This window comes from Drosophila elegans, unplaced genomic scaffold, assembly GCF_018152505.1.
Source record: "Drosophila elegans isolate 14027-0461.03 unplaced genomic scaffold, ASM1815250v1 contig_183, whole genome shotgun sequence".
NCBI lineage: Eukaryota > Metazoa > Arthropoda > Insecta > Diptera > Drosophilidae > Drosophila > Drosophila elegans.
Genome location: NW_024545550.1, coordinates 12,227,436 through 12,250,294, shown reverse-complemented (window position 1 = coordinate 12,250,294; position 22,859 = coordinate 12,227,436). Strand labels below are relative to the sequence as shown.

Sequence of the window (22,859 nt, the reverse complement as noted above, 5' to 3'; positions counted from 1 at the left end):
TTATCAGAACTAAAGTTCAAACATCGATAAGTCAGTAAAAACGCGCGTTTATCTAGACCAGATAAAGCTTATTACCCCATAAATATAGAAATGGAATACAACATATGCTACAAGTTTTAGTTGTACCGACATTTAAACAAATTCGCTTTAATTTATTAACGCACTCAACATGGGATCTACAATACATTGTCACTTTTAACTGTAGTCATTTAACTATGTATGTATTATCCATAAATATAGATGCATGTATATATGTGTAAACTAGTATCAAAAATTAGTAGAAACGACACTTAACCAATGGAAAAAAATATAGAAAATACATGTATATATATATATATTCATGAACCGTATGTATAAAAGTATGCGATTAAATAAAAGCCAACAACAACTTAGCACGCAAGTAGAAGACGTTGAAGATTTCATCACGAAAATGCATTATGGGATCATGGTAGGATAAGTCGTTCGGGTATATAGCTTGTATGTGCTGTACACCCCTCGCGACCGGACGTTAGAATGTGTTTAAGTATGTGCGTTGATAAGGACAACAATAAATTAAAATCGACATTAATGTGAGGTTTTTGTGCCATTCGATGGCGTTCCATTTTCATCCTACATATTTCATTTTAGTGTGCACTGTTCTATCATATTGTTCAATTTGCTTTTAGTTTCGATGTTTCTCTCTTTTTTTTATGGTTGCAATTATAAAATATCAGGTTATGCTATGACCAAAGATCGCTATAGCGCTGTACTATCTATACATTTCCGTGTATATATATGTAGGTTTAGAGGGCTGTGTGTTATTGGAGGGGCGTACATATAGGATGTGCATCAGAATATACAACTAGCTCTGCCCGGTGTCAACGCCTCAATCGAAGTTCAGTTTGCGGAAGGTTCCATCGCTGGGAAGGCCGGAAACCAATGGAGCCTGCTCCTTCTCGCTGGCCGCCCGCAGTTTCTCGTCCACGCCATACCGCTCGTCTTCCTTGAAGTACGTGGAGAAGCCGGTCAACTGGGTCTCGTAGCGCGACACCGCATCCGCGAGGGTGCCATTCTCGCCGCCCATTTCGACGGGCAGATACTCCTTGCCGATGGCTTTTTGCAGGGACTCGAGGTTGGAGTGGATGTGCAGCTAGGGGGAAAGGCAAGAAAAGGGTTGTAAGTCTTTTATTTAGAGATATTCCCCCCTCAAACTCACCAGCTCCTTCTGCTTCATTACATTCCGGATGAGACCCAGCACAAACTGTGTCTCCCTGGAGGCATTTACAATGTGGGTGGCCACTAAATTCGCTGGAATACCATGCTCTAGAAATGCATTCATCCGCTTGAACATGCCCGGATCGAACTGCAGCACCAGGGAGTAGGGGATCTTGGTGAAGTCCATGATCTCCACCACGCCGGACACGTTCCAGTTGTCGTCCGTGTTGAGCTCGATTTCGGCGCGGAAGGCGTGGAAGCGGAAAATCTCGGTGACACTGTGTTTGGAAGGCTCGATGTGACCCATGCGTGTGAAGTGGATGCGGGGGCCACCAGGGCCAATGGGGTTGGGTAGTGTGGCGAAGATTCTACAACAAAGAGTGGGTCACAGTCTCGACTTTTAAATGCTTAGAGGGGAATCCCCCAACTCACCCTGAGCGAGCCAGTTCCATCAGCTTATCGTCCACCAGGCGACCTTTGAGCAGCTCGCGCTCCTTGGACTTGTAGGTGTAGTAGAAGAGCACCCGCTTTTTGGCCACCTCCACATCCCAGTGGCAGAATCGCAGGAAGGCCACCAGGAACTGATCGTCGGTCCGCGCCTCCAGGTAACTCTGCTCCGCGATCCAGGTGCGCAGGGCCTCGATCTTGGCGACCATCTTCGAGGACTCCTCACCGAGCTGCGATCGAGCCACCTCGGCCAGCTCCGGCACCAGCGTTCGTATCTTGGCCATGGTCACACGGGATCTGCAGAACGATCGAAACTTGCCTTGAATTTTGAGTAACGATGCCAAAGGTCTCTGGAGTGTGTTTCCTCAGGCGGAGGGGTGTGTGTGTGTGCTGCGGCCAGGTGCGAACACGACTAACCGAAATGTCGGTGCCCGCCTGCCTGGACTGAGTTCCCATTCGTTCGGCTAGGTTCGGATCGGTTCGCATCGGGAACAACTCCCGATAGCGAGCACTGCTGGCACACTGGTGCAAGGGTACCCAAAAAAATCACCCTGCGACATGGGGCAAACTCACAGTGACAAACCACTTGTGGCGCCAGATTAGGAGATATCAGTGACCGATAGTGCAAACACAAATAGCCTTGTTTTATAGATATGATAAGTTCAATTTTAGTTGAACTATTCATATAAGTTTGGGGGGTATCGCCACCTTGGAATTTTTTTAAAATCGATTATTTTTATTAGCCAAAATGCTTTCTGACAGTCCCGAGATTACGGAGAACATAATATCATATATAATTTTGATGGAATTGCGGACTATAGAAATAAAAAATATAACATGGGTAAAATAGCGATTTTTCCTTCATATAATTGTAATGTCGTATTAAGTTCTTATAATAGTATTCCCTATGATAAATCATAGCCAGTACATTGCTTATAAAGTTGGATGGAGATTTTGGTGTACGAGGTATACTTGCCCTGCGAGAGAGGCAATATTCTCAATACCATCTCAACTATAACTATCGATGGAAAGTCCTGATAAAATTTCGTAGGCATTTAAACGTTTTCAAAACGTTTCCTTGTTTTACTTCCTTTGCAAAAAACATTTAATTTGGTCATCGATTTCAGGCTTCCAAGGTGGCGTAACCCCCTGAGAGGTAATATTTTAATACACCTAACCTTATGAACTTGTTTAAAATTTTCTTACAGTTCTATATACTTTGTGCGTTGAAATTAACCAGGAAATAATATTTTTTAGGGGCTTGAGTACTCAAACTGGCTCAAAAAATTTCAACCATAATTTTATGTGAAACTTTTATTTGTTTTCAGAGATATATAAAATCAAAAGCCAATTCCAGAAAATGTTGAATGGTAGTGAAGTTATAAGCAACTAGTTTTTAGATTAAGCTGGTTCTGATTGCTTTAAGACCTCGTTGATATGAAAGGTTTTAGATACGCTTAACGATAGAATTCTTGACTTAGTGATTTGTAATTTCACCTTAAATTGGTATTTATGTATATAATTCTTTCTCAAAATTGCAACCCATCTACTCGAATTGGTATTAACTTTTAAGACCCAAAACTGGGTAATTCCAGCCAACTGTGCCCTTTCGATACGGCGATAAGATAGGGCCTGCATGCCCACACTCTTTGGAACTGTGGCGTGGTTCGCTATCCACACTCTCCCCGTCAGCTGCACGAAATCCCCACCGATGCAGTCGAGCCGTAATCTAATCTTGACCGCCCACACACACACACACCGGATCGGGTCGGATTCCGACTCCGATTCAGGTTCACAATCGGATGGAGGCAGAGCCGCGGGAGCGACCAAGTTCACTATCAGCTGAATGAGTGGCCATTAATGGCATTAGATTAGCTTTTGACGGTTACGTTTCGGCCTGGGATTTCGGCTGCCGGGTGAATAGGGCTAGCGTTTAGTAGCCATCCAGCTGCCACGAAGCAAGCGCCTTCCCGGAAATGGCCAAACTGCGTCCCCTGAGCGCCGAACTGCGTCGCATTGCCGAATCGGAGCTGAACGAAGTGGAGGAGCGGGTGCCCGCCGATCTGGAGGCTCTGCGGGATTGGCTGACCAAGCAGCCGCATCTCAGGGCACGACAGGATGACCAGTTCCTGGTGGGCTTCCTACGAGGCTGCAAATTCAGCCTGGAGAAGACCAAGTCCAAGCTGGACCATTTCTACACCATCAAGACGCTAATGCCGGAACTGTTTGCCAGTCGAGTGGTGGACGAGAAGAATCTAGCTTTGTGTCGAACGGGGTGAGTGCAGGTTCTCCAATCCAATTAAGGTTAAAGGATAAAGGATAACAAAGAAATCTTTTACAGAACCTATGTACGATTGCCAAACCCCTGGGGAGAGGGAGGCCCTCGCCTGCAGCTCACAAACTACGAGAAATTGGATCCCAAGAAGTTCAAGTTGCTGGATCTCTTCCGCTACCAAACCATGTTGTCGGAACATGCCGTTCGTGAGGATGACAACAGCAACATTAGTGGCTACATCGAGATCATCGACATGGCCAAAATGAGCCTGAGCTTTCTGGCCCAACTGGACTTCACGCTGATCAAGAAGATGGGCATATTCGCGGAGAAGGCTCAGCCCACTCGCCTGAAGGGAGTCCACCTGATCAACTGCCCCAAGGAGGGGGTGGCCCTATTGAATCTGGCCAAGAGCCTCATGCCCAGCAAGCTCCAGCAACGGGTGAGTAGTGGACAGGCAGGCACTTTTGCTAGTTTATTTCCGTCGCTTATCGGACACTTCACGCGGATTATCAGTGGGTCTGGCAGGCAGCGCTGATAAGCGCCGAGTGGCACTCTGCCGCTCTCTCACCCTTGAACTGTTAATTAATATTTCACAAATTAAAGCAATTAATGCTCGCATACTGTCAAGTGCAGCAGGTGGAAAGGCATTGCCTAAGGTCAGTTGACCACGCACATGGTTTCTTATCATTGAAACGTTAGGCGGAGGCCTAGAGAGAAATATTTACACACACGGAAATAGCATTAAGATATATCAGTTAGCACGACTAACTTTTAGACTAGATTAGACTACAATTTATCTGATGACTAACCCTTTGCCTTTCACAGTTTCACGTGTACAAGAATCTGGAGCAACTATACGAGGTCATACCACGTGAATATCTCCCCGAGGAATATGGCGGCAGCAATGGACGTATTGCTGATATCCAGGCGGAAGCCGAAAAGCAATTGCTCAGCTACAAGAGTTATTTCGCGGAGGATTCCCAGTACGGAGTGGATGAGCATCTGCGTCCTGGAAAGCGTGTCAGTGCCGACTCCATTTTCGGTGTTGAGGGCTCCTTCCGCAAACTCGACATTGATTAAAATCCAAAGTGTTCAAAAATAGTTGTTTAACGAGAGTGTGAAAATGTCTTAATTAAATGCGCCAAATGCAAACCTCAAAAGGGCTTACATTGACTTTATGAAAATCGCGGAGAGAGGCAACATCAGCATACTCGACATTTATTAAAATCCAAAGTGTTCAAAAATAATTGTTTAACGAGAGGGTGAAAATGTCTCAATTAAATGCGCCAAATGCAAACCTCAAAAGGGCTTACATTGACTTTATGAGAATCACGGAGAGAGGCGCAACAGATGGCCAAATCGCAGAACCATTAGCTTTTAGCGACCGCTATCTGTGACACTTGTTAATGGCTTCGTCAATCAGCTCCTGGACTTATGTGGGATCAGTTATTGGTCATGTTAATTTGGTGGGTAAACCAGTTCCTCTGCAGAAGGCATCGGAGCAGGAAGCCAACGGAATGGGCACCAATTCAAGCAACGATGAAGTTGGTGAGAGTAAGAGCTCTGTAGCTATCTTCGCTGTAAATGTTTCTCCTTTAGTTCGACTTCAGCAAGTGGGACTTCCCAGCGGAGCGCATCTGGCTGCACAAATCGAATGGTGAAATCACCTTGAAGATCGGCACTTTCCTGCCGCTGATTGCCTTTGGTCTGTATGGTAACATCACCATGGTCTACCTGATAGCCGTCAATCGCTCCTTGCGGTCGCCCACCAACCTGATCATTGCCAACATGGCCGTGGCGGACCTGCTCACGCTGGCCATCTGCCCGGCCATGTTCATGGTGAACGACTTCTATCAGAACTACCAGTTGGGCGGCGTGGGCTGCAAGCTGGAGGGCTTCCTCGTGGTGGTGTTCCTCATCACAGCCGTGCTCAATCTGTCGGTGGTCAGCTACGATCGCCTCACGGCCATCGTGCTGCCCATGGAGACGAGACTCACTGTGCGAGGAGCTCAAATCGTGGTGGTCTGCACCTGGGTTCTGGGCATCCTGTTGGCCTCTCCTCTGGCTCTGTATCGAGCGTACAGGGTGCGGGTGTGGAAGAACTTCACGGAGCGTTATTGCAAGGAGAACACCGTAGTGCTGCCCAAATACTGGTATGTGCTGATTACCATTCTGGTGTGGCTGCCACTGGGCATCATGCTCATCTGCTACATAGCCATCTTCTATAAGGTAAGCATGGACAATCATCTATGAACTTCTTCTGATGAACTACGTCCCAACCAGCTGGATCGGTATGAAAAACGAGTCCTGCGTCGCGAGAATCCCCTAACAGTCAGCTACAAACGCAGCGTGGCCAAAACGCTCTTCATCGTGGTCGTGGTTTTTGCAGTTCTCCGGCTGCCCTTCACCATCCTCGTGGTTCTACGTGAGAAATACTTTGCCGCGGATGTCTCCGTGAGCAGTGGAATGCAAATCTTCTGGTACATTTCACAGTACTTGATGTTTCTCAATGCCGCCGTCAATCCGCTCATCTATGGTTTCAACAACGAGAACTTTAGGCGGGCCTACTATCAAATCTCCTGGGTTCGTCGGTGGCGAGCAGCTGGGAAAATGAAGAAGGTTTCCAAAACATCGAAACACTGCTGCTACTGCGCTTTCATGAAAAAGGGCAAACGTAAGATGGAGGAGCCACAGCAGCCAAAAAATGTTGAGGAGGATATGAGCAAGGATATATCCTCAGAGGAAGCCATAGCCAGGACAACTGAGGGAAGTCGAGATGATGCCGCTGATGTACTATCCTCAGAAATTGAGGCTGATGGGTATATATAGGAAATTTTAAATCCTAAGATTTGAGTTTTCTAAATCTTATGATACATTTTATAACAATATAAATGAACATACATATGAATTAGCCTCATATCAGTTCCGATATACCCACCAAACTAAAGGGAACTCAAACAGCTGTCTTTATCTCTGAAACCAGAGCTTTAAGAACCGTTTACAAATCCACACTTGGTAGTAAAAATTAGTTACCGATCAGTGCACGTGGTGCAGTTTGAGTGTTTCGTTTTGTTTCGCACAAATATATATGTATCAAATGTTTTGCGTTTTGTTTATACTAATCTTTGCGGATGCATTTGCCCAGGGGCGAAGTTTTGAAGTTAGCTTCCAGGAAACCTATCCCACACATTTCCTCAGCTCCGATCAGGAATCGATTCACAACAAACGGGCCGCGAATGTGTCTCAGTTTTTCGACCAAGGTTTGAACTGATCTCATATAACAAACTTTATTTACAACTAGAATTTTTGGGGGTGGGGCCATTCCGCTCAGGCTAAACCAAACAATTCAGACTTCATGTAGCCGAATCCGTGCTCCTCGAGGAACCGGATGAACTGGCCCATGTTCATCACTCCCTCCGCGGCGTTGAAGAGCTGTTCGCTAAAGTCCTCGAATCCCCGCCTGCGCTGTCGTGGCTCCGTTCGCACCAGGCTGATCTTTTGCCATCGAAGCGCCCTAATGGTGCGCCAGAAGGTCTGGACATTCTCGGCCTCACCTTCCACGCAGATGATGCCCGGTTTTCCGGGTCTACTGAAGCCAGTGAGTTGCAACTGGCGCGCCTGGCGAATGAGTTCTTGCCGCTTGGCGGTGGATTTGATGTGATGCGAGTAGATCCATATACGCTCGAGTTGCGAGGCAGCGGGCTTTGGCTGATCTGGCGGCTGATCTGGCTCCGCCGATGTCTCCACAAACTCCGCAGCCGGTCGCTTTATGAGCTCCTCGATGTACTCCTGCAGCCAGCTTAGAAGCTGGAAAATATACGGCTCGTCGTCTTCCTGCCGCCTCTGGCTCTGGTACTGCTCCATGTCAATCTTCAGACGCTGCTCTTTGGATTTCCCCAGCAATGGAGTGTGCACACTGACCAGTGGCTGCTCCAGAATCGGATACAGATGGGGCAGCTCCACGCGAACTTCCACGCTTTGCTTGGCGGGCAGACTCAACTTCACCACATACTCCAGATGCGATAGAAGACTGGCGGCGGTGGGTTTGTCCTTATTCTCCTCGAGAAACTCATTGAAATCGGCCACCACCCCGGCATCGAGCAGCTGCAGCTCTCCGGCGGCGCAGTATATGGAGCTCAGCAGCTCCAGCTCCTCCAGCTGCTGGCCAATGCAGCGGCGGTAGGTCTGCAACTCCTCCTCGGCCATGGCTGACGGAGAGTTAGAGTTAGAGTTAGAGTTTAGAGTCAGAGAGAATTGTTTGGTTTAGTCAGCGGACGGCTTAAGATCCTAATTTCGAGATGAAAGTGATTTAAAGTCGTAACAAGATGGAGGAGAATCTTAGCAATTAAGTTGTTGTGTAAGAAAGTTAAAGTGTTTACTCCCTAATCCCCAGCTAGCTTCAGTTTCGATGGCCTAACGCGAGTGGCCTCCGTGCCAGTGCCCTTTCCCCTGGACATCTGCATGCTCCAGCTGGCCAGTGTGAAGTACGCTACGGCTCTGCACAAAAATGCGGACGGAGTGCGCCAGTTTGCCGTGTATGCCTGGCGTCCAGCTGAACAGGACTACCAACTGCAAGTGCAGATGGCTGCTCCCAAGGCGGTGGCTCTTGATTGTCTGGCCTTCGCTGGACGTGGCTACATAGCTGTGAGCTACAATCTATCGGAACCATTGAGACATGCTCGCGAAGGATCGCCCATCTATGAGCTCTCCCCCGAAACGGGCATACGAACGGTGCAATACTTTTCGGGCACAAAGATGCGGGGCATGTACCTGCGGATCAGCAGCCAGGAGCTGACCCTTCTGCAGGCCTTTGACTCGGGTGCACAGTGTCCCTACTTCAAGTGGATGGGCAGGAGTTTCCAGCGACTGGGCGCCATCCCCTGCAGCAATGCTCGCCGAGTGGAGGCCTTCGGCATTGACTACAACGACTACGTGGCCGTGGCCAACTATGCGGATGCAGAGGGGCGCACTGCCACACGGTCGGAGATCTTCAGGTGGGATGCCCAGGCCCAGAGATTCCAGCTCTTCCAGCGACTGCGCAGCAATGGAGCCGTGGACGTGAAGTACTTCAGTCTGCCGGTGAACGAGGTCAGTCGCAGGCACTTCCTCATCCTGGGCAACACAATCGGCGGTTCCGGCGCCGAAGTGGGCGAGGCCGACACTGTTGTCTATGTCTTCGAAAAGGGCCAGTTTGTTCCCTACCAGCGACTGAGTTTCTTTGCATTAGAACGCCTTCTGCCGGTTCAGGTATCTTTGGTTTTCAGTACCATTTCGTGGCATTCTCATAGTACCCTTATCTTTCAGCACTCCCTCTCCGAAAAGTTCCTACTGCTGGTGGCCTGTAACAAGCAGGATGTCAGGATCTACAACCTCAATGACTGGCGATTCGAGGAGTCCAAGGTGCAGTTCACCGAAGGAGCCTTGAGTCGTGGAGTGGCCAGAATGAGAAGTTATGAGGAGGGCGAGCATAGCTATTTGGGTAAGATATCTTTGCGATTTTAATATTTCCAAAGCTAAAACCTAAGCTTTTTTAGTGATTGCCAATGAGAATATGGCAGCCAATGAGACGAATATCTTCCAGCCACTTTACAAACAGGATCAACACGCTAATATTCTTCGCCAGCAAATCATAGACTGGGCTAGAGAGAAAAGAAAGCAATTGGAGCAAGTGAAAGTGGAACAGCTTTCGGAAAAACTGGAGGTGAGTAGAGTTAATTACAAGATTCCGTGACTTAAACCTTTAAGTTTATAGGAAAAGCTGAGAAAACGTGAAGAGAAACTGCAATGGTCCGTGATCAAACAAGTGAAAGCTAATTCGGTAAGTTGCAATACCAAAATACATTTATATCAATAAGTAAGGTTTATATATTTTCATCACTTTAAAGTTTGAGGATAAGCACATGAATCTAACACCGAAATACTGGAAGGCTTTGCAGTTAATTAAGAAGGCTTTAGATGCGCTGGAACTAAAGGCAATCTCAGCCAGCTCCAGACATCCCAGATCCGCTGACAAACCGAATGAGGAGTACGTCTTCAAGGAGGTGACAGTGGACACTCTGGTGGTGCACGGAACCGTCCAAGCAGATCGTATCAATGGAGTTGATACAAAGAACCCTGTTTACGAGTCCGTAACCGCCAGTAAAGTTTTTGTGAGCGAGAAGTTCACTGAACCCGCAAGAAAACAAAATAAACCACTCCTAGAAGAACTGATAGTGAAAAATCTAACACTGGAGGGCAAGTTCAATGGCGTGAAGTGGAAAGATCTCTTGGATCAGACGCTAAAACGCCATGGCACAAGTGTGCAGTTCATCAAGGCAGCCATAGATGTAGAGCATCTCAAATCCGAAGCTGTCCAGGTCAACAGTAACGAGGTCAATAATCGACCAGTGGGTCAGCTCATCCCGGTGGATGGTGGCAACTTCATTGTCCAGCAGGATGTTCAGTTTGCCCAGCCCATCCAGGTGAACCAGCTGCTTGTCAACCAGAGGCTTAACCACATCCACGTCGATCGCCAGCGCTTTGATGTGCTGCTCAAGCAGGCCAATCACACTCAGGTCATCGAGGGTTCCAAGCGATTCGAGAATGTTCGCGTCCTGGAACCAATCACCATTGCGGTGGGTCATTTACCATGTATAGTGCACTTTAAAATAAATCGACTCTCCTTTTAGGGTCAAATGATGGGCGCTGAACTGAGAGCCATATCGCCGGCAAAGGTAACCCACAAATCCCTGCAACTCCAGGGCGATTTCGTTATAGATGGTGATGTGACCATTGGACGACTGCTGCAAATGAGAGATTTGGTGGATGAGCCATCCCAACGATCTGCAGCAGAAACTTTAACACGAGCCCTTCGACTGGATGAACCTCTGGATGATGTGAATCTAAACTTTCTTCAGCCCCTCATTGCCAACGATACGGAACTGAGCTTCCTGAACACCCAAGATCTGCAAAATCTGGTTAAACTAAATGTGAATGAAGTGCAGTTGGTGCAGGCAAATAAGGTATTTCCCCAGAATGTGGAGATAGTTGATGGGTTCGGTGAGGTCAAGTGGCTCAATGGCATCGATACGGAGAGCCTTCCGGAAATGCTGCTCACGAAGAGTGGAAACCAAACTATTTCAACTCCTATTCAATTGCAAGCCTTGCAAGTGGACCAAGTAAATGCAACCGAAATTGTATTAAATGGCTTGGCATTGGAGGACTACCTTCAAGTTGGCAAAGATCAGAAGTCAAATGGAACCCTTTATGTCAACCAATTGGATGCTGAGGAGATAAGTGTGGAAGATCTGCACTTAAATGGCCGCCTCCTGGGCCAACCACTGTCCGCCATCTACGAACATGGTAGCAAATCGCTGGACAGCTGGCATCTGCCGGCCAACTTCAATGGCACCATCCATGCCCAGAACCTGTGGCTCAATGGCAACATAAACCAGGTGAAAGTGGCCCACTTGGAGCAGCAGTTGCAGCAACTGGCTGGCAACATCAAATACGTGGGTGACTTCAGCTTCGAGCACGAGGTTAATATCAGTTCACTGAGCTTTGGCAACTCCCTGAATGGAATATCAGCCCAACAATTTGGTCGCTGCTGGCTGGAGTCCGTAGGAGATCAGAATTTCACGGCTCCCCAAATAGTGGCTTCGCTGGACAGCGACCAGGGCATCTGGCTAAGTGGACAACTAAACAACCACACTTTGGACGATCTAGTGACCCGCAGCTACAGACTCAATGGATCGGAGCACCTGCAAGCAGTGCGATTTGGTGAGCCTTAGAATTTTCACTTAGATAAGAATGTATTTTAAACTTTACCTCTTAGAGAATCCCATTGTGTTGCAATCGGAGCTCCAGTTGGGTCAACTGAATGGCCTGCGCGTTCCGGAGGATGTTTTTTACCAAACAGGTGGGGGTCACCTCACCGCTCCAGTTAGCATAGAAGGTAGCTTGGAGGCAGCCGACTTGTGCAACCTAACCAGCCTGAATGGCTATCCCCTGGAGCCGTTGGAAAAGTATTTAAGTGGGCATGGCATGGACACCTTTGTGGCGGAGAACGTGAAGTTTGCCGGGGCACCCTCTTACCGCCTGCTGAATGGTCAGGTTTTGAACCAGCTGCTGGATGAAGTGTGGCTGGACAACGAGCAGATTGAGCTACGAGGATTGGCAGTGGATTCCGCTCAAATTGAGGGCCTGCTGGAGTTCCAGGTCCGATTATTATTCACCCCATGGCCAAAAGCTATACTATCAATACAATACAATCTTTTCCCCTAGGGACCCATCAATGGGCACCATGTGGACCACATCAGGCACAACTATTTCAGCCGTACGCGCAGCAATCAGATGAAAACTCCCCTGAGTTTCCAGCATGACGTCACGTTCGCACAGCCTCCGACGGCCAACTACGTGGAACTACGACGTGGCAATGGTGACGCACTAGTAAAGGGCACCGCCAGGTGAGTGGATCGCACCAAGTGATCGCGGGGCAAAGGGAAATGGGTAAATGGACAGGGGTAATGGGCACACACACATATCACGTTTCACTTTCGCAATTGTTTACGCGCTAACAGTTTTGCAGGCACTGCACTCGCACAAGTCAGCTGTGCATTCCGTTTGGCAGGTGAAATTTCTGTACACGTTTGCAATTCGCACGGTGGAGCGGGGAGAGACGGGCAACGTAATTAACACTGCAGGTGTGCCTAATTACCTCGTGAATTGGTCGCTGATTGGGTTTGGTTAAATGCACTTTTTACGGTCGGGCAGTTTCGGCACAGCAGAGGTTTGTGGTTTGAAACAACAAAAACGCCTTCGATGGAATCCCAAACGCCTGGGAACTAGAGATGGCAGTTGCGTCGATATATCGATGGCCTAATAACGGTTTTCTAAACTCTATCCGATGTTTACATTAATTTGAGAATTCAAAATTAGCTATTAGATCATGTGTTTTTGGACATAACACTATTTAGATGAGTTTTATTTTATTTAATTTATAAAGGTTTTATTGAAAATAACGGTTTGATAACCTTATTTTAAACTTTGCTATATTGTATTATAGTTGAGATTAATTAAGGGGCGTTTAAGGGATAATTAAAAAAATTATAACATACTCTTTCAGCTTTAAGAAATAATGATTTTTGAATCATTAACTTACCTTTATTACCTTACCAGCCTTTTAAAAAACTTGTTAACCAGTTTTAGCTTAAGAATTTGCGTTTGACATTTACGGCATTTCAAATATTTATATTCTAAAATTAAACTTCTTAGCAACTTCTCACTGGATTTCGATGATTTTGTTGCGCACACTTTAAAAACAGCCGGAGTTCACGCCGTTAGTGGGCAATGGAAACTGGCGGAGGCCTCGGTTTCGGGGAATTTAAGGAATGTCCTGATAAATCAGTTAAACCTAGCTGATGATGTAGCTAGAGTGGCCCAATACAACGACAGCAGCAATCCTTCTCTGACTATTGAGGCACTGAAAGTTGTTAAAGGCGCCTCTATAAATCGCCTGCACATTACACCAGAAAGTCAAGTGGCAGAGGTTCCAATGGCCAAGTGGGTAAATGAAGCAGCCTATCTCTACGGAAATCACAGCATCGCTGGCACTACCATTATGGATAACGTGAACCTCTACAATGATCTTAACGTAAAGGGACCAGTAAATGGTGTCCTGTGGCAGCCGGATAAGCTTCTTTTGCGGGACAAAGATCAGGAAGTGCGGGGATCTCTGCTGGTGGCCAACAGTCTGCCCGAGCGGCAGCAAATCTACAGCAACAATGTGGAGAATCTCTGGGTGGATTCCGTCAATGGCCTGCCAGTAAACGAGCTACTGACTAACAAGGCACAAAACCGCCAGAATCTTCACGTTGAGAGCCAATTGATCTTCACCCAGCCACTTACCGTGGGCCATTACGAAGTGGGCAGTGGAAATGGCCTCTTGGATAAGGATTACAAAAGCAAACGGGGCGTCATCAGGAATTCCATTGAGACTTGGCAGCAGCTTCAGGAAAATGTGGATGCTGTAAGGAACAGATTGGCCAGTAAGTAAATAATAAAATCATTGACAATTTTGGGCTTTTATAACTTACTTACCTAACCCCGCAGAGCCACCAAAAGTGCTTGAGAACTTTATCCTGCTGCAGCAGCTGCCTCACAAGGCCGCACTTATGAAGACTACCTCCTTGGGTAACGATGATGCACTGACTATTTGGGAGCAGGAATCCAACGAAGCAGTCGTTTACATCTGGCATCCGGATAAACGGCTTTTCACGCGCAATTCAAGTAAGTTATGTAGCTTTATTTGCATATGAACGTATTTTAAAATCAAGTGACACATTGGACCTTAAGCTAGGGACACGCGAACTCGCCTCAAAACGCGGCTAAAATTTCAAACTTACAATTATATTTAATCTTCGGCGTTGTGGCATGCACGGAGTCGTCTTTAAATTCGTTCCCAAGTCGGTATGAGCAACCATATCGAGCCGAACCGTGTTTAAATACAATGTGCAGGACCGCAAGGCAGACGTTTAAACACGAATTAAATAATACATTAACCAGGAGAAAGGGTTTAGGCAGGTCTACATAACTACTTTCGAGTTTGTCTAATATGTATGCTGTGTGTAATCATTTAAATTGCGAGTATCAGTCGGTCTACTGCTCCAGTTCGTCGCTCTGCACATCGAGTATGGCGCGCAAAATGCCCAGCTCCAGCTTGGCGGAGGCTCGCGAAGAGAGTCGGTTCATCACATTGGCCACGTACAGTCCGAGCGACTCGTGCCGCGACGAGTTGCACAAGTTCTTGAAGAAGGTCGGCGGCAGCGAGTTGTCGAAGTTGCCAAGGTTGATAATCTCGGGTGCGTTGGAGGAGGCGGCGTTGATTTTCGAGTCGAAGATGATGTCGTTCTTGAAGTCCAGCTCCTCGATGTGCGGCGAGAAGCCGTTGGTGGAGGCCACTGAGGTGGAAGCAATCGTGGCGGCCGTCGACGAGGTGGGCCCTCCACCGCCGCCGCCACCGTTGATCTGTTGCGACGCCGGAATGGTGATGATGTTGATGCCCGGCGGCGGCGTCTGGTTGTCCTCGCGCTCCTTCTTCACCTGCATCAGCTGGGCAGTGGTTGTGTGCACCACAGTGGCGGCCGGCAAGTTCTCTGGCACGACGGCAGGCGCTGGAGTGGCGGCTGCAGGCGGAGCTGCCTGCTTGGGGCTTGTAGTCTTGGTCTGCTTTTTGTGTGCCGCGGAGGATGTGTACTCCTCGGAGAGTTTGCGCTTCAGGGAATCTGGCAGCTGGATGGTGGTGCGCGAGGAGCCAGATCTCTGGCCACTGACTGGTGGCGGCTGGCTCAACGTGGATTTCGGCGCAGCTCCTGTTGCTGCTGCTGCTGGCGTTTTCTTCACGGTGATACCCTTCTTCTGGAGCACTGCTGCGGCGGCAGACAGCGAGCTATTCGTCGTGGAGCGCGGTGTGTTGTTGGCCAGCGTATTGAGCAGCTTCTTCTCCTCGAAGGCCGGTCGCGGAGTGTCCACGTTGGGCTTTGTGTATGTCCGTTCGTCCTTGTCCGGCGAGCCGGTGCTGTGAGACTTTGTGGGGCTCTCGCCGTCGGAGGAGGCCGATCCGGTGGAGTTGCCCGGCTGTCCGTACTGGTTGGCCTCGTCGTCCTCCTCCGGCTCCTGCACCTCCAGCATCTCGTACTCCTCCACCTCGTCCATGGGCCCGTGTTCGCTGCGGGGGTATTAAAATTTAGTTATTCTTATGATAATTAGACTAGTGCCAGCACTCACTCTTCCTCCTTGACTGTGACCTTGGGCTCCTGGTGGATCTGGTGCATCAGGCCGAACAGCTTCCACGCCGAGTTGCCCTTGAGCTTCTCCTGCTCGTACTTCTTCTGCAGCACAATGAAGATGGAGCGCGACTCGTGCACGGACAGCTTGTTGAGGCGCCCAATCCTGGCCCACGCCTCCTCCTGCTCCTGCTTGCTCGAGCCGCCATTGTTTGGATGCAGCACCTTCTCCTTGGCGATGTCCTGCAGAATCTTGTCCAGTTGAATTGCCATCTTAGTCAGCGACTTGCGGCCCGCTGGTTGCGCGTTCTTAATAATTTTGGAGGCTTTTTTGTTTACACCGCGAGCCACGAAAAATGTAATATAGTAATTTGGTTTGTTTGCAGCCGCCTTTTTTTTCGCTTGGCTTTTCGCTCTCCGCTTTGCACCTTTCGCTTCTCTTTTCCTCTTCTGTATTTGGCGTCGGTAATTTGGCGGAAAATGTGACCGTGCCACGCGCAAATACCGAAAATGCCGCCATTTGGTACAGTAAATTTCAAGTCAGTAAACACAAAATAAATATTTATAAAAAGTAACCAGAATGAATTCTATAGCTTTACGAAATTTGCACACGATTTCGTAGTAAAAAAATAGTACAATTTTTTAAATTTTGTTCATGTACTGTCATCAGCGATTTTTAATTGTTTTTTATCTTCTACTTAATGCAATATTATTCATTTAATATTACTTTTAACCCTATTTTGTAACAATATATTATATATATTGACCTCTCTTTTGTATCTAGTTGTAAATTTAAAACATATTTTTTAATAGTTTAATAGGAGTAGCACTGTGTTTTGGGGTGACCACATTGACTATATAAGGATATCTTCTACTATTGCTACATAAACAACCGTTGCTCAACACTAAATTAGAGTGGATGAAATTCAAATTACATTTTTATTACAAATTTTTAACACTTCCCATCTGCACTATATTTAATTTTTCCGGATTTGCAATGCACTTGACCGTTTCCAGGCGGGTCGGCTTATCCGGCCGTGCTGGACTACTGACCATGAAGGGGAACTCCTCCAACCCGTGACAGGCGGCTGCATAGTTTCCCAGGCGATCCACGGCGATGACAGCGCCCATGAAGTCCTTGTGGCGCTTCATTATCCTCCGGATGCCCACTTCGGCGGCCTCTGCAGGCGGCTTTCCCAAACGCATGGCCTCCACAGCGAGGAGCGAGGGCAGGAAGCGCATCATCACATCTCCGTCTCCGGTGGCCACAGCGGCACCCACCTCGTTGTCCGCATAGCCACCTGCACCCGGAATCGGGGAATCCCCGACCCGTCCGGGAATCTTGTGGCGTGCCCCGTTGGTGGAGGTGCCCGCATGGATGTTGCCCTCCACGTCGATGGCTATCATGCCGATGGTGTCGTGGTTCTTGCGCCCGATCTCGTACTCATTTCGAGCCCGATCCTCTTTCCAGCGGGTCAGTGGGGTTGGTCGAGGTTTGTACGGACCGCACGAGACCTTGGGATCCGGGTGCACGTTCCACCAGAAGTTCGGCTGGCAGTTCTCGGCCGTCCACTGCTGCCACATGTCCTTCGACTCCGGCGTGACCAGCGACTCCGACTCGAATCCCATGGCGTTGGCAAAGGCGGACGCCGCATCGCCCACCAGCATGGTGTGCTGAGTGTGCTCCAGCACATGACGGGCCACCTTGATGGCGTCCTTTATGCGCCGCAGCCCGGCCACTGCGCCCACATCCAAGGTGCTGCCGTCCATGACCATGGCGTCCAGCGTGGTCTCGCCCGACTCGTCCGGAGATCCGCCGTAGCCCACTGTGCGGTCGCACTGCAGCTTCTCGCACTTGGTGCAGCCCTCCACCACGGCGTTGCGCGTCTGCCGCAGGCCGCCCTTGCTCTGCTTGAGGATCCGCCAGGCCAGCACATTGGCGGCCGTGAAGTTCCAGGTGTTGATCACCATGGGCAGCCGCTCACCCGTCGCCGGACGACCGGATTTGGTCTTGTTCATATTTGAAGCATTGGTACCGGCGCGGGAAGTTGTTTTAGAGCTGCAATCGAAGGGTTTTAGTGAACAAAGGATTTATAGCCAGCGCAGCTTACCTAAACGCCGATGTAAACGTTGGTTTGGGCGAACTGGTCACCGCCAGGTCAGAAAACGCCATCGAGATCAAACAAAGCAGCCAAAGGCACCCTGCCAAGTACCTTCTCATGATGAATAGTGAGGGATTTTAAGAGTGGGCGTTGGTCTATCTGAAATCTACTTTGGTACTGCAGTGAATTGGACGAATACTGCCTTTAAATGCTTTGCAGTCTAACCTCACTGCGTTGTTTTCTTATCTGTTTTTGTTTTGAAATACCCTATGAAAGAGTACTACACACTTTGTAATATGGTTTGAAGAGCTCATAACAGCTTATTATAAAATATTGTCAAGTTATTTAAGAAACTTCTAATTTGAACTAATATTGGTTTCTGAGAAAACAAAGACAATAATTTGGACATGGCTTAAAGGATTGTCCAAAAAAATTGTTTAATTTTTAATAATAAATGATACCAAAGGAATTTAGTTTTAAAATCCCTTTAATCCCAAACTATATTAATTTTGCATATAATTGGCATGTTTTGTATATGTATATGAATCTACCTACATTAAGCATTAAAATAATGCAAAAATGATAAATCCGTGGTCTAACTATCAATGGTTTGTAAAATAAAATTTGTAAACAAAAACCTAATTGCAAGTTAAGAAAGTGTATACATTAGTCCACATAACAATACTAATGTTCGATCTGTTATTTTAGGTTCGTCAGCACTACACGCACAGCTCAAAAAGCAAATCTTGGATGAATTTCCTAAGGATGCAGAAACCAAGCAGCAAATAAAGTTTGCGCTACTCGAGTTTCAGTGTCTGGGATTACAAGAAGCCAACCAGATAGCAATAAAATGCGTCGACAAGCAGAACAACAGCAGGGAAGCAATCATGGCCAGCCGGGATGCAAAACAGTTGCTGCTAGTGGCCGAAACAGATGACATGCCCATTTTGCTAAGAACATCCAGGGCTGTTGAGCTTTGGAAATGGAGCAGCGGCAATTACTCCCTAGTGGGCAGCCTTCTAGTTGGGCAGGTGGAGCAAATGGCGCGAATCCAACGAGGAGCCGGCATGGAGAGCGGTTATGTGGCACTTCTAGCTTCATCGCCCGCAGCAGAGATACGGATTTACAGGTAGATCCTTGAGCACTCCATTAAATCGGGTTTAAGCAAGTTCCAACTATTTCACAGCTTTAATAGCGACGTCTCGAGCGGCTTCCATTTGGACCAAGTCCTGGTGCTCCAAAACTCTCAACAGCCGCGTCAAATGCTCTTCATGCATCTGCCCGAGTCGGAGGATCTGCTGCTGTGCGTATCCAACGTCCGGCCACATCAACCGCTCACCATTTATCAGCATCGCGGGGCAGCGGGATTCCAGCAAATCCTCGGCGAGAGCGCCTTTCCAGAAGCGCGCGCCTTGGCAGTGCTCCAACTGCCCAGCCAGAAGCTCCGCCTGCTGTCGATGGCCACGGAGGAAGCCGTCTACTTGCTGCAGCCACAGTTTACCACACTTTAAGTCACTCTTGTTTTTGTGTTTTCTAAATAAAAATTACTTTTTATTAACCGTATCTGTGGGCCTTCAATTACGTTGCTTAGTCGTCGCTGGACTCGACGTTCTCGGTCTGCAAGTTCTTGAACGTGGACACCGGCACATAGGTCACGTAGGTGTACAGCTTGTTGGGGGAGTCCTCATCGTCGTTGCGACGACGTGCCAGACGCACGCGGATGCGGAATGGAGTGGACCTGGAGGGGATTAACAAACGAGGCGGGCGATTAGAAAGGACGCACTTTCAGCGGAACTGGAATCTACGCACCTGATGCCCTTGGACCAGATGTGCTTGTTCAGACGGGTGTCGATCCTCACATCGGTGGTGCCCATCTCCCGCTCGGCGAACTTGCGGATCTCCTTGATGGCGCGGGGCGCGCGCTTCTTGAAGCCGATGTTGTGGACACGCTTCGCCAGGTGAATGGTGCACTCGCGGGTCACAACTTCGTTGATCGCCGATTTGTTGATTTTCTCTCCCTTGGTCTTGGTCATTGTGCTGTTTAGGCCGCAACGGTGCTTTTCAATATCCTGCAAAATTAGGGGACGGGGTATTTAATTGATTGGCCGAACATAAACAAAGTGCACATATACGGGGAACACATATCCCACAAAAAGTCACACAGAAAATTCGAACGTCCCCTGCGGGGTTTTCGGTCTGCAGGCATTGTGCACACAGTTGCATTGCAGTTATTTGGTGCAAATTTTCGATGTTTCACGATTAAAATGGAAAATTACGAACCTCTCCCGGAAATGAAAGCTACGAAAAAGAAAGAAGAAGAAGGCTAGAGGTGGTTGGAGCTGGCTAGAGCGGAGAAACGACGCCATATCGATTGCCATTTGCGACTATCGATGTTTGCGCGGAACGGTCACACTTTTCGCTATTTTTAAATTTCAAAATTTGTTTTTGTATAAAGGAAAATATGCGACCTACTAGACTTACAAATTTAACAGATTACAAATTAAAGATAAATGTTTTTTTTTTTAGGAATTAGTGAAGTGGAGTAGTAAATATAAAAACACAAATTAAGAAAGACAAGTTATGAAATACATATTTAATTTTGTATTTATAGACTCCATTAAATACGAAAAGTGCGAAAGGATTACAATTACAGAGATACCACTTATTCAGCCTTTAAAAATGTTAGCAATTCAACAACGTCCCTTTTATTGAAAAGCCGTTTTTTTTTCTAAATTATTAAAAGCATAGTTGTACTTGTTTTAATTTAAAACAGTAAATACCAAAAAAATTTTAACTGTTACAAATTTGGGTTGTTCCCTCAATAGCTAAACATTTTTGTTGAATTTTCAGGGCTTCAGCGATTAATAAATAAATAATCCCGCTATAAATCAGTTGTGGGAATTCCCTCACTTAATTTGCCCATTAATATATGCAGTGTTTAAAGAGAACAGCTGATCAGATGTAAACAATAAAAATGCTTGAAGCTGCTGGTAAATACTAAAAAATAAGCGTTTGTAATATTATATATTCAATCTCCTAAATTTTTTTAGTGCAACTTCTTGTCGTGGGCCTGCTGTGGGGCGTAACCAATCCGTTCATTCGCCTCGGCAGCCAGGGAATCGAGTCGGTCAGGGATACGGGCTCCAAGTGGAGCAACCTCGTCCAGGAGGCTCGCACAGTGGGCACCCGCTGGCGCTATTGGATACCCTTTGGACTCAACCAGTGCGGAAGCGCCCTGTACGTGTGGACACTCCAAAGTGCCAGTATTACGGTGGCGGTGCCGGTGGCCAATTCCCTGAGTTTTGCTTTCACAGCCATAACCGGCTATGCACTGGGCGAAAAGCTGCCGGGAAAGAGTAGGCTCCATGAAATTCCTTATAATTGTCCTCTCATTTGATAGACCCTTCTTCCAGAGATCATCCTGGGCACCCTGCTCATCTGCTGCGGCAGCATCCTGATGATCTACGACAAGATCCTGCAGGAACAGGAGCAACAGCAACTAAATATAACATTCCAATGATCTTACCCTAAACCCAAGGCCAATTGTCTTTATTGCATTCGATAAAAGCATCATTAAAGGAAAAGATTAGGGGCGAGCCTATAAGGCCTTGTGCACCGCCTCCACCAGCACCTCCATGCTCGTTATCGGGGTCTGGGGCGTGATGCCGTGCCCCAGATTGGCGATGTAGCGCGACTTGCCGAACTTGTGCACCATCTCGGTGGTGAGGTTGCGCAGCTCCTCCGGATCGCGGTACATGTCCTGCGGGTCCAGGTTGCCCTGCAGCGTTATGTTCGGCCCCACCACATTGCGCGCCTCCAGGGGATCCACAGTCCAGTCCAGTCCGAGTACATCGTAGCCCAGTTCGCTCTGCTCCTTCAGCGAGTGTCCAGCACCTTTGGCAAACAGCGTCTGCAGAAAGACTCCGATGTAGTACAAACTAAACTAACCTTTAGCTGGGACTTACCATGGGCACCAATGGAATTGCCTTCTTGGTGAGCCGGTCCACCAGCTCGTCGCGTATTCTCTTCAAGTAGGGCGTTCCCCACTGCAGGAACTGCTCCTTGGACAGATGCTCCGCCGAGGATTCGAACACTTGCAGCATTTGGGCGCCCGCCTTCACCTGCATCTCCAGGTAGTCCACAATGGCGTCGGTCAGCAGGTTGAGGAACAGCTTGGAGTCCTCCGGATAGTCGTTGAGCCAAGCCTTGGCCTTGGACATGGTCTTGCTGCCGCCGCCCTCGATCATGTAGCCCATGAGCGTCCAGGGCGCACCGGTGAAGCCGATGAGGGGCACTCGCCCCTCCAGCTTGTGCCGCATCATGGTGATGGCGTCGCCCACGTAGCCCAGGCGGGACACGGCGCCGTCCGGAGTCAGGCGCTTCAGGTCCTCGGGCACCACGATGGGCTGCGGCAGGACGGGACCCACGCCAGCGTGCATCTCCACGGTGAGGCCCAGTGCCTGCGGAATGACCAGGATGTCCGAGAAGATGATGGAGGCGTCCAGGTCGAAGCGTCGCAGTGGTTGCATGGTCACCTCGCAGGCCAGCTCCGGGGTGCGGCAGACGGTGAAGAAGTCGTGCTGCTTGCGCAGCTCCTGGAACTCGGGCAAATAGCGTCCGGCCTGACGCATCACCCACACGGGCACGCGGTCCACCACCTCGCCGCGGGCGGCCCGCAGCAGGTTGTCGTTCTTCAGCACGGGGAACGGCTGCGAGCACGAGGAGATTTGATCAGTTTTCACCTGAGGCAGGAGCAAAAGCCACCAGCACATCAGCCGAAGTCCAACCGACTGCATTGCGACATGATGTAACTGCGGGCGTCACTTAAAACTGCCGGCGAACTCACCTTGGCGTCTTTCATTCTGACTTTTGGCTGCCGGATGGGTTGATGGAAACTCCCTAAGCGATTTACACCGAAAATTCCGGTCTAATTTGATGAAATTCGTAGAGGAATTCTGCAATCGTGCATGAGTGTGCGTTCTGCCGCACTTTGTTTACGGTTTCACCTGGTGGTGGGAGGACCGCAGTTATCGGCACTGCCTATCGATATCAATATCGATCAAAACAAAACGGTTTCAA

General features: G+C 48.4%; 10 protein-coding genes across 12 annotated transcripts; 4 read left to right on the top strand and 6 right to left on the bottom strand.

Moving 5' to 3' along the window:
* Positions 1–114: 114 nt before the first annotated feature.
* Positions 115–12,722, bottom strand: LOC108141352. 2 transcript variants are annotated; one of them, XM_017264668.1, is made up of 4 exons: positions 12,612–12,722; positions 1,627–1,938; positions 1,196–1,562; positions 115–1,129 (listed from the first exon to the last, which is right to left on the bottom strand). In XM_017264668.1, the coding sequence occupies exons 2-4, from the start codon at positions 1,923–1,925 to the stop codon at positions 866–868; spliced, it is 930 nt and encodes a 309-aa protein (XP_017120157.1). In that variant the 5' UTR covers positions 1,926–1,938; positions 12,612–12,722; the 3' UTR covers positions 115–865. The 2 variants fall into 2 exon arrangements, with proteins under 2 accessions (XP_017120157.1, XP_017120158.1); XM_017264669.1 differs by having other exon boundaries at positions 1,627–1,955; positions 12,612–12,718.
* Positions 3,618–5,076, top strand: LOC108141353 (alpha-tocopherol transfer protein-like). Its single transcript, XM_017264670.2, has 3 exons — positions 3,618–3,916; positions 3,983–4,355; positions 4,742–5,076. The coding sequence occupies exons 1-3, from the start codon at positions 3,618–3,620 to the stop codon at positions 4,994–4,996; spliced, it is 927 nt and encodes a 308-aa protein (XP_017120159.1). The 3' UTR covers positions 4,997–5,076.
* Positions 5,394–6,933, top strand: LOC108141349 (neuropeptide FF receptor 2). The gene is made up of 3 exons (XM_017264666.2): positions 5,394–5,460; positions 5,516–6,145; positions 6,200–6,933. The coding sequence occupies exons 1-3, from the start codon at positions 5,434–5,436 to the stop codon at positions 6,743–6,745; spliced, it is 1,203 nt and encodes a 400-aa protein (XP_017120155.2). The 5' UTR covers positions 5,394–5,433; the 3' UTR covers positions 6,746–6,933.
* LOC108141347 lies at positions 7,005–19,441 on the top strand. The gene is made up of 13 exons (XM_017264664.2): positions 7,005–7,176; positions 8,310–9,163; positions 9,221–9,395; positions 9,451–9,617; positions 9,669–9,734; positions 9,802–10,530; positions 10,585–11,674; positions 11,730–12,112; positions 12,179–12,360; positions 13,169–13,941; positions 14,006–14,182; positions 18,489–18,909; positions 18,967–19,441. Exons 1-13 carry the CDS (start codon positions 7,005–7,007, stop codon positions 19,289–19,291), a joined length of 5,514 nt encoding a protein of 1,837 aa, XP_017120153.1. The 3' UTR covers positions 19,292–19,441.
* LOC108141354 (RWD domain-containing protein 2A) lies at positions 7,012–12,700 on the bottom strand. Its single transcript, XM_017264672.2, has 2 exons — positions 12,612–12,700; positions 7,012–8,124 (listed from the first exon to the last, which is right to left on the bottom strand). The coding sequence occupies exon 2, from the start codon at positions 8,120–8,122 to the stop codon at positions 7,244–7,246; it is 879 nt and encodes a 292-aa protein (XP_017120161.1). The 5' UTR covers positions 8,123–8,124; positions 12,612–12,700; the 3' UTR covers positions 7,012–7,243.
* On the bottom strand, positions 14,178–16,141 carry LOC108141348 (mucin-5AC). The gene is made up of 2 exons (XM_017264665.2): positions 15,680–16,141; positions 14,178–15,620 (listed from the first exon to the last, which is right to left on the bottom strand). The coding sequence occupies exons 1-2, from the start codon at positions 15,949–15,951 to the stop codon at positions 14,552–14,554; spliced, it is 1,341 nt and encodes a 446-aa protein (XP_017120154.1). The 5' UTR covers positions 15,952–16,141; the 3' UTR covers positions 14,178–14,551.
* On the bottom strand, positions 16,604–18,492 carry LOC108141351 (putative N(4)-(beta-N-acetylglucosaminyl)-L-asparaginase GG24090). Its single transcript, XM_017264667.2, has 2 exons — positions 17,790–18,492; positions 16,604–17,737 (listed from the first exon to the last, which is right to left on the bottom strand). The coding sequence occupies exons 1-2, from the start codon at positions 17,897–17,899 to the stop codon at positions 16,621–16,623; spliced, it is 1,227 nt and encodes a 408-aa protein (XP_017120156.1). The 5' UTR covers positions 17,900–18,492; the 3' UTR covers positions 16,604–16,620.
* On the bottom strand, positions 19,302–20,144 carry LOC108141355 (60S ribosomal protein L31). Its single transcript, XM_017264673.2, has 3 exons — positions 20,061–20,144; positions 19,590–19,849; positions 19,302–19,518 (listed from the first exon to the last, which is right to left on the bottom strand). Exons 2-3 carry the CDS (start codon positions 19,811–19,813, stop codon positions 19,368–19,370), a joined length of 375 nt encoding a protein of 124 aa, XP_017120162.1. The 5' UTR covers positions 19,814–19,849; positions 20,061–20,144; the 3' UTR covers positions 19,302–19,367.
* Positions 20,145–20,664: 520 nt separating this feature from the next.
* Positions 20,665–21,312, top strand: LOC108141540 (transmembrane protein 234 homolog). The gene is made up of 3 exons (XM_017264980.2): positions 20,665–20,770; positions 20,831–21,136; positions 21,194–21,312. The coding sequence occupies exons 1-3, from the start codon at positions 20,755–20,757 to the stop codon at positions 21,298–21,300; spliced, it is 429 nt and encodes a 142-aa protein (XP_017120469.1). The 5' UTR covers positions 20,665–20,754; the 3' UTR covers positions 21,301–21,312.
* On the bottom strand, positions 21,303–22,792 carry LOC108141539 (uroporphyrinogen decarboxylase). Of its 2 annotated transcripts, none has more exons than XM_041707589.1 (3): positions 22,627–22,792; positions 21,746–22,570; positions 21,303–21,690 (listed from the first exon to the last, which is right to left on the bottom strand). In XM_041707589.1, the coding sequence occupies exons 1-3, from the start codon at positions 22,639–22,641 to the stop codon at positions 21,379–21,381; spliced, it is 1,152 nt and encodes a 383-aa protein (XP_041563523.1). In that variant the 5' UTR covers positions 22,642–22,792; the 3' UTR covers positions 21,303–21,378. The 2 variants fall into 2 exon arrangements, with proteins under 2 accessions (XP_041563523.1, XP_017120468.1); XM_017264979.2 differs by having other exon boundaries at positions 21,746–22,489.
* Between the last annotated feature and the right edge of the window lie 67 nt (positions 22,793–22,859).

What these genes read in the sequence shown, in the direction of transcription:
- LOC108141349 (XM_017264666.2), top strand. Translation starts at nt 5,434, where the DNA reads ATGGGCACCAATTCAAGCAACGATGAA. An exon ending in CCAATTCAAGCAACGATGAA is followed by an intron (nt 5,461 to 5,515) that starts GTTGGTGAGAGT and finishes TTTCTCCTTTAG; the next exon opens with TTCGACTTCAGCAAGTGGGA. An exon ending in ACATAGCCATCTTCTATAAG is followed by an intron (nt 6,146 to 6,199) that starts GTAAGCATGGAC and finishes CGTCCCAACCAG; the next exon opens with CTGGATCGGTATGAAAAACG.
- LOC108141348 (XM_017264665.2), bottom strand. Translation starts at nt 15,951, where the DNA reads ATGGCAATTCAACTGGACAAGATTCTGCAGGACATCGCCAAGGAGAAG. An exon ending in GTCACAGTCAAGGAGGAAGA is followed by an intron (nt 15,621 to 15,679) that starts GTGAGTGCTGGC and finishes ATACCCCCGCAG; the next exon opens with CGAACACGGGCCCATGGACG.
- LOC108141540 (XM_017264980.2), top strand. An exon ending in CGAAAAGCTGCCGGGAAAGA is followed by an intron (nt 21,137 to 21,193) that starts GTAGGCTCCATG and finishes CCCTTCTTCCAG; the next exon opens with AGATCATCCTGGGCACCCTG.
- LOC108141355 (XM_017264673.2), bottom strand. Translation starts at nt 19,813, where the DNA reads ATGACCAAGACCAAGGGAGAGAAAATCAACAAATCGGCGATCAACGAA. An exon ending in ATCTGGTCCAAGGGCATCAG is followed by an intron (nt 19,519 to 19,589) that starts GTGCGTAGATTC and finishes AATCCCCTCCAG; the next exon opens with GTCCACTCCATTCCGCATCC.
- LOC108141539 (XM_041707589.1), bottom strand. An exon ending in CAATTCCATTGGTGCCCATG is followed by an intron (nt 21,691 to 21,745) that starts GTAAGTCCCAGC and finishes GTCTTTCTGCAG; the next exon opens with ACGCTGTTTGCCAAAGGTGC.
- LOC108141347 (XM_017264664.2), top strand. Translation starts at nt 7,005, where the DNA reads ATGTATCAAATGTTTTGCGTTTTGTTTATACTAATCTTTGCGGATGCA. An exon ending in GGGCGAGCATAGCTATTTGG is followed by an intron (nt 9,396 to 9,450) that starts GTAAGATATCTT and finishes AAGCTTTTTTAG; the next exon opens with TGATTGCCAATGAGAATATG. An exon ending in GCTTTTCACGCGCAATTCAA is followed by an intron (nt 14,183 to 18,488) that starts GTAAGTTATGTA and finishes CTGTTATTTTAG; the next exon opens with GTTCGTCAGCACTACACGCA.
- LOC108141353 (XM_017264670.2), top strand. Translation starts at nt 3,618, where the DNA reads ATGGCCAAACTGCGTCCCCTGAGCGCCGAACTGCGTCGCATTGCCGAA. An exon ending in CTAGCTTTGTGTCGAACGGG is followed by an intron (nt 3,917 to 3,982) that starts GTGAGTGCAGGT and finishes AATCTTTTACAG; the next exon opens with AACCTATGTACGATTGCCAA. An exon ending in CCAGCAAGCTCCAGCAACGG is followed by an intron (nt 4,356 to 4,741) that starts GTGAGTAGTGGA and finishes TGCCTTTCACAG; the next exon opens with TTTCACGTGTACAAGAATCT.
- LOC108141352 (XM_017264668.1), bottom strand. Translation starts at nt 1,925, where the DNA reads ATGGCCAAGATACGAACGCTGGTGCCGGAGCTGGCCGAGGTGGCTCGA. An exon ending in ATGGAACTGGCTCGCTCAGG is followed by an intron (nt 1,563 to 1,626) that starts GTGAGTTGGGGG and finishes TCTTTGTTGTAG; the next exon opens with AATCTTCGCCACACTACCCA. An exon ending in TAATGAAGCAGAAGGAGCTG is followed by an intron (nt 1,130 to 1,195) that starts GTGAGTTTGAGG and finishes CTTTCCCCCTAG; the next exon opens with CTGCACATCCACTCCAACCT.
- LOC108141354 (XM_017264672.2), bottom strand. Translation starts at nt 8,122, where the DNA reads ATGGCCGAGGAGGAGTTGCAGACCTACCGCCGCTGCATTGGCCAGCAG.
- LOC108141351 (XM_017264667.2), bottom strand. Translation starts at nt 17,899, where the DNA reads ATGAGAAGGTACTTGGCAGGGTGCCTTTGGCTGCTTTGTTTGATCTCG. An exon ending in ACGTTTACATCGGCGTTTAG is followed by an intron (nt 17,738 to 17,789) that starts GTAAGCTGCGCT and finishes CTTCGATTGCAG; the next exon opens with CTCTAAAACAACTTCCCGCG.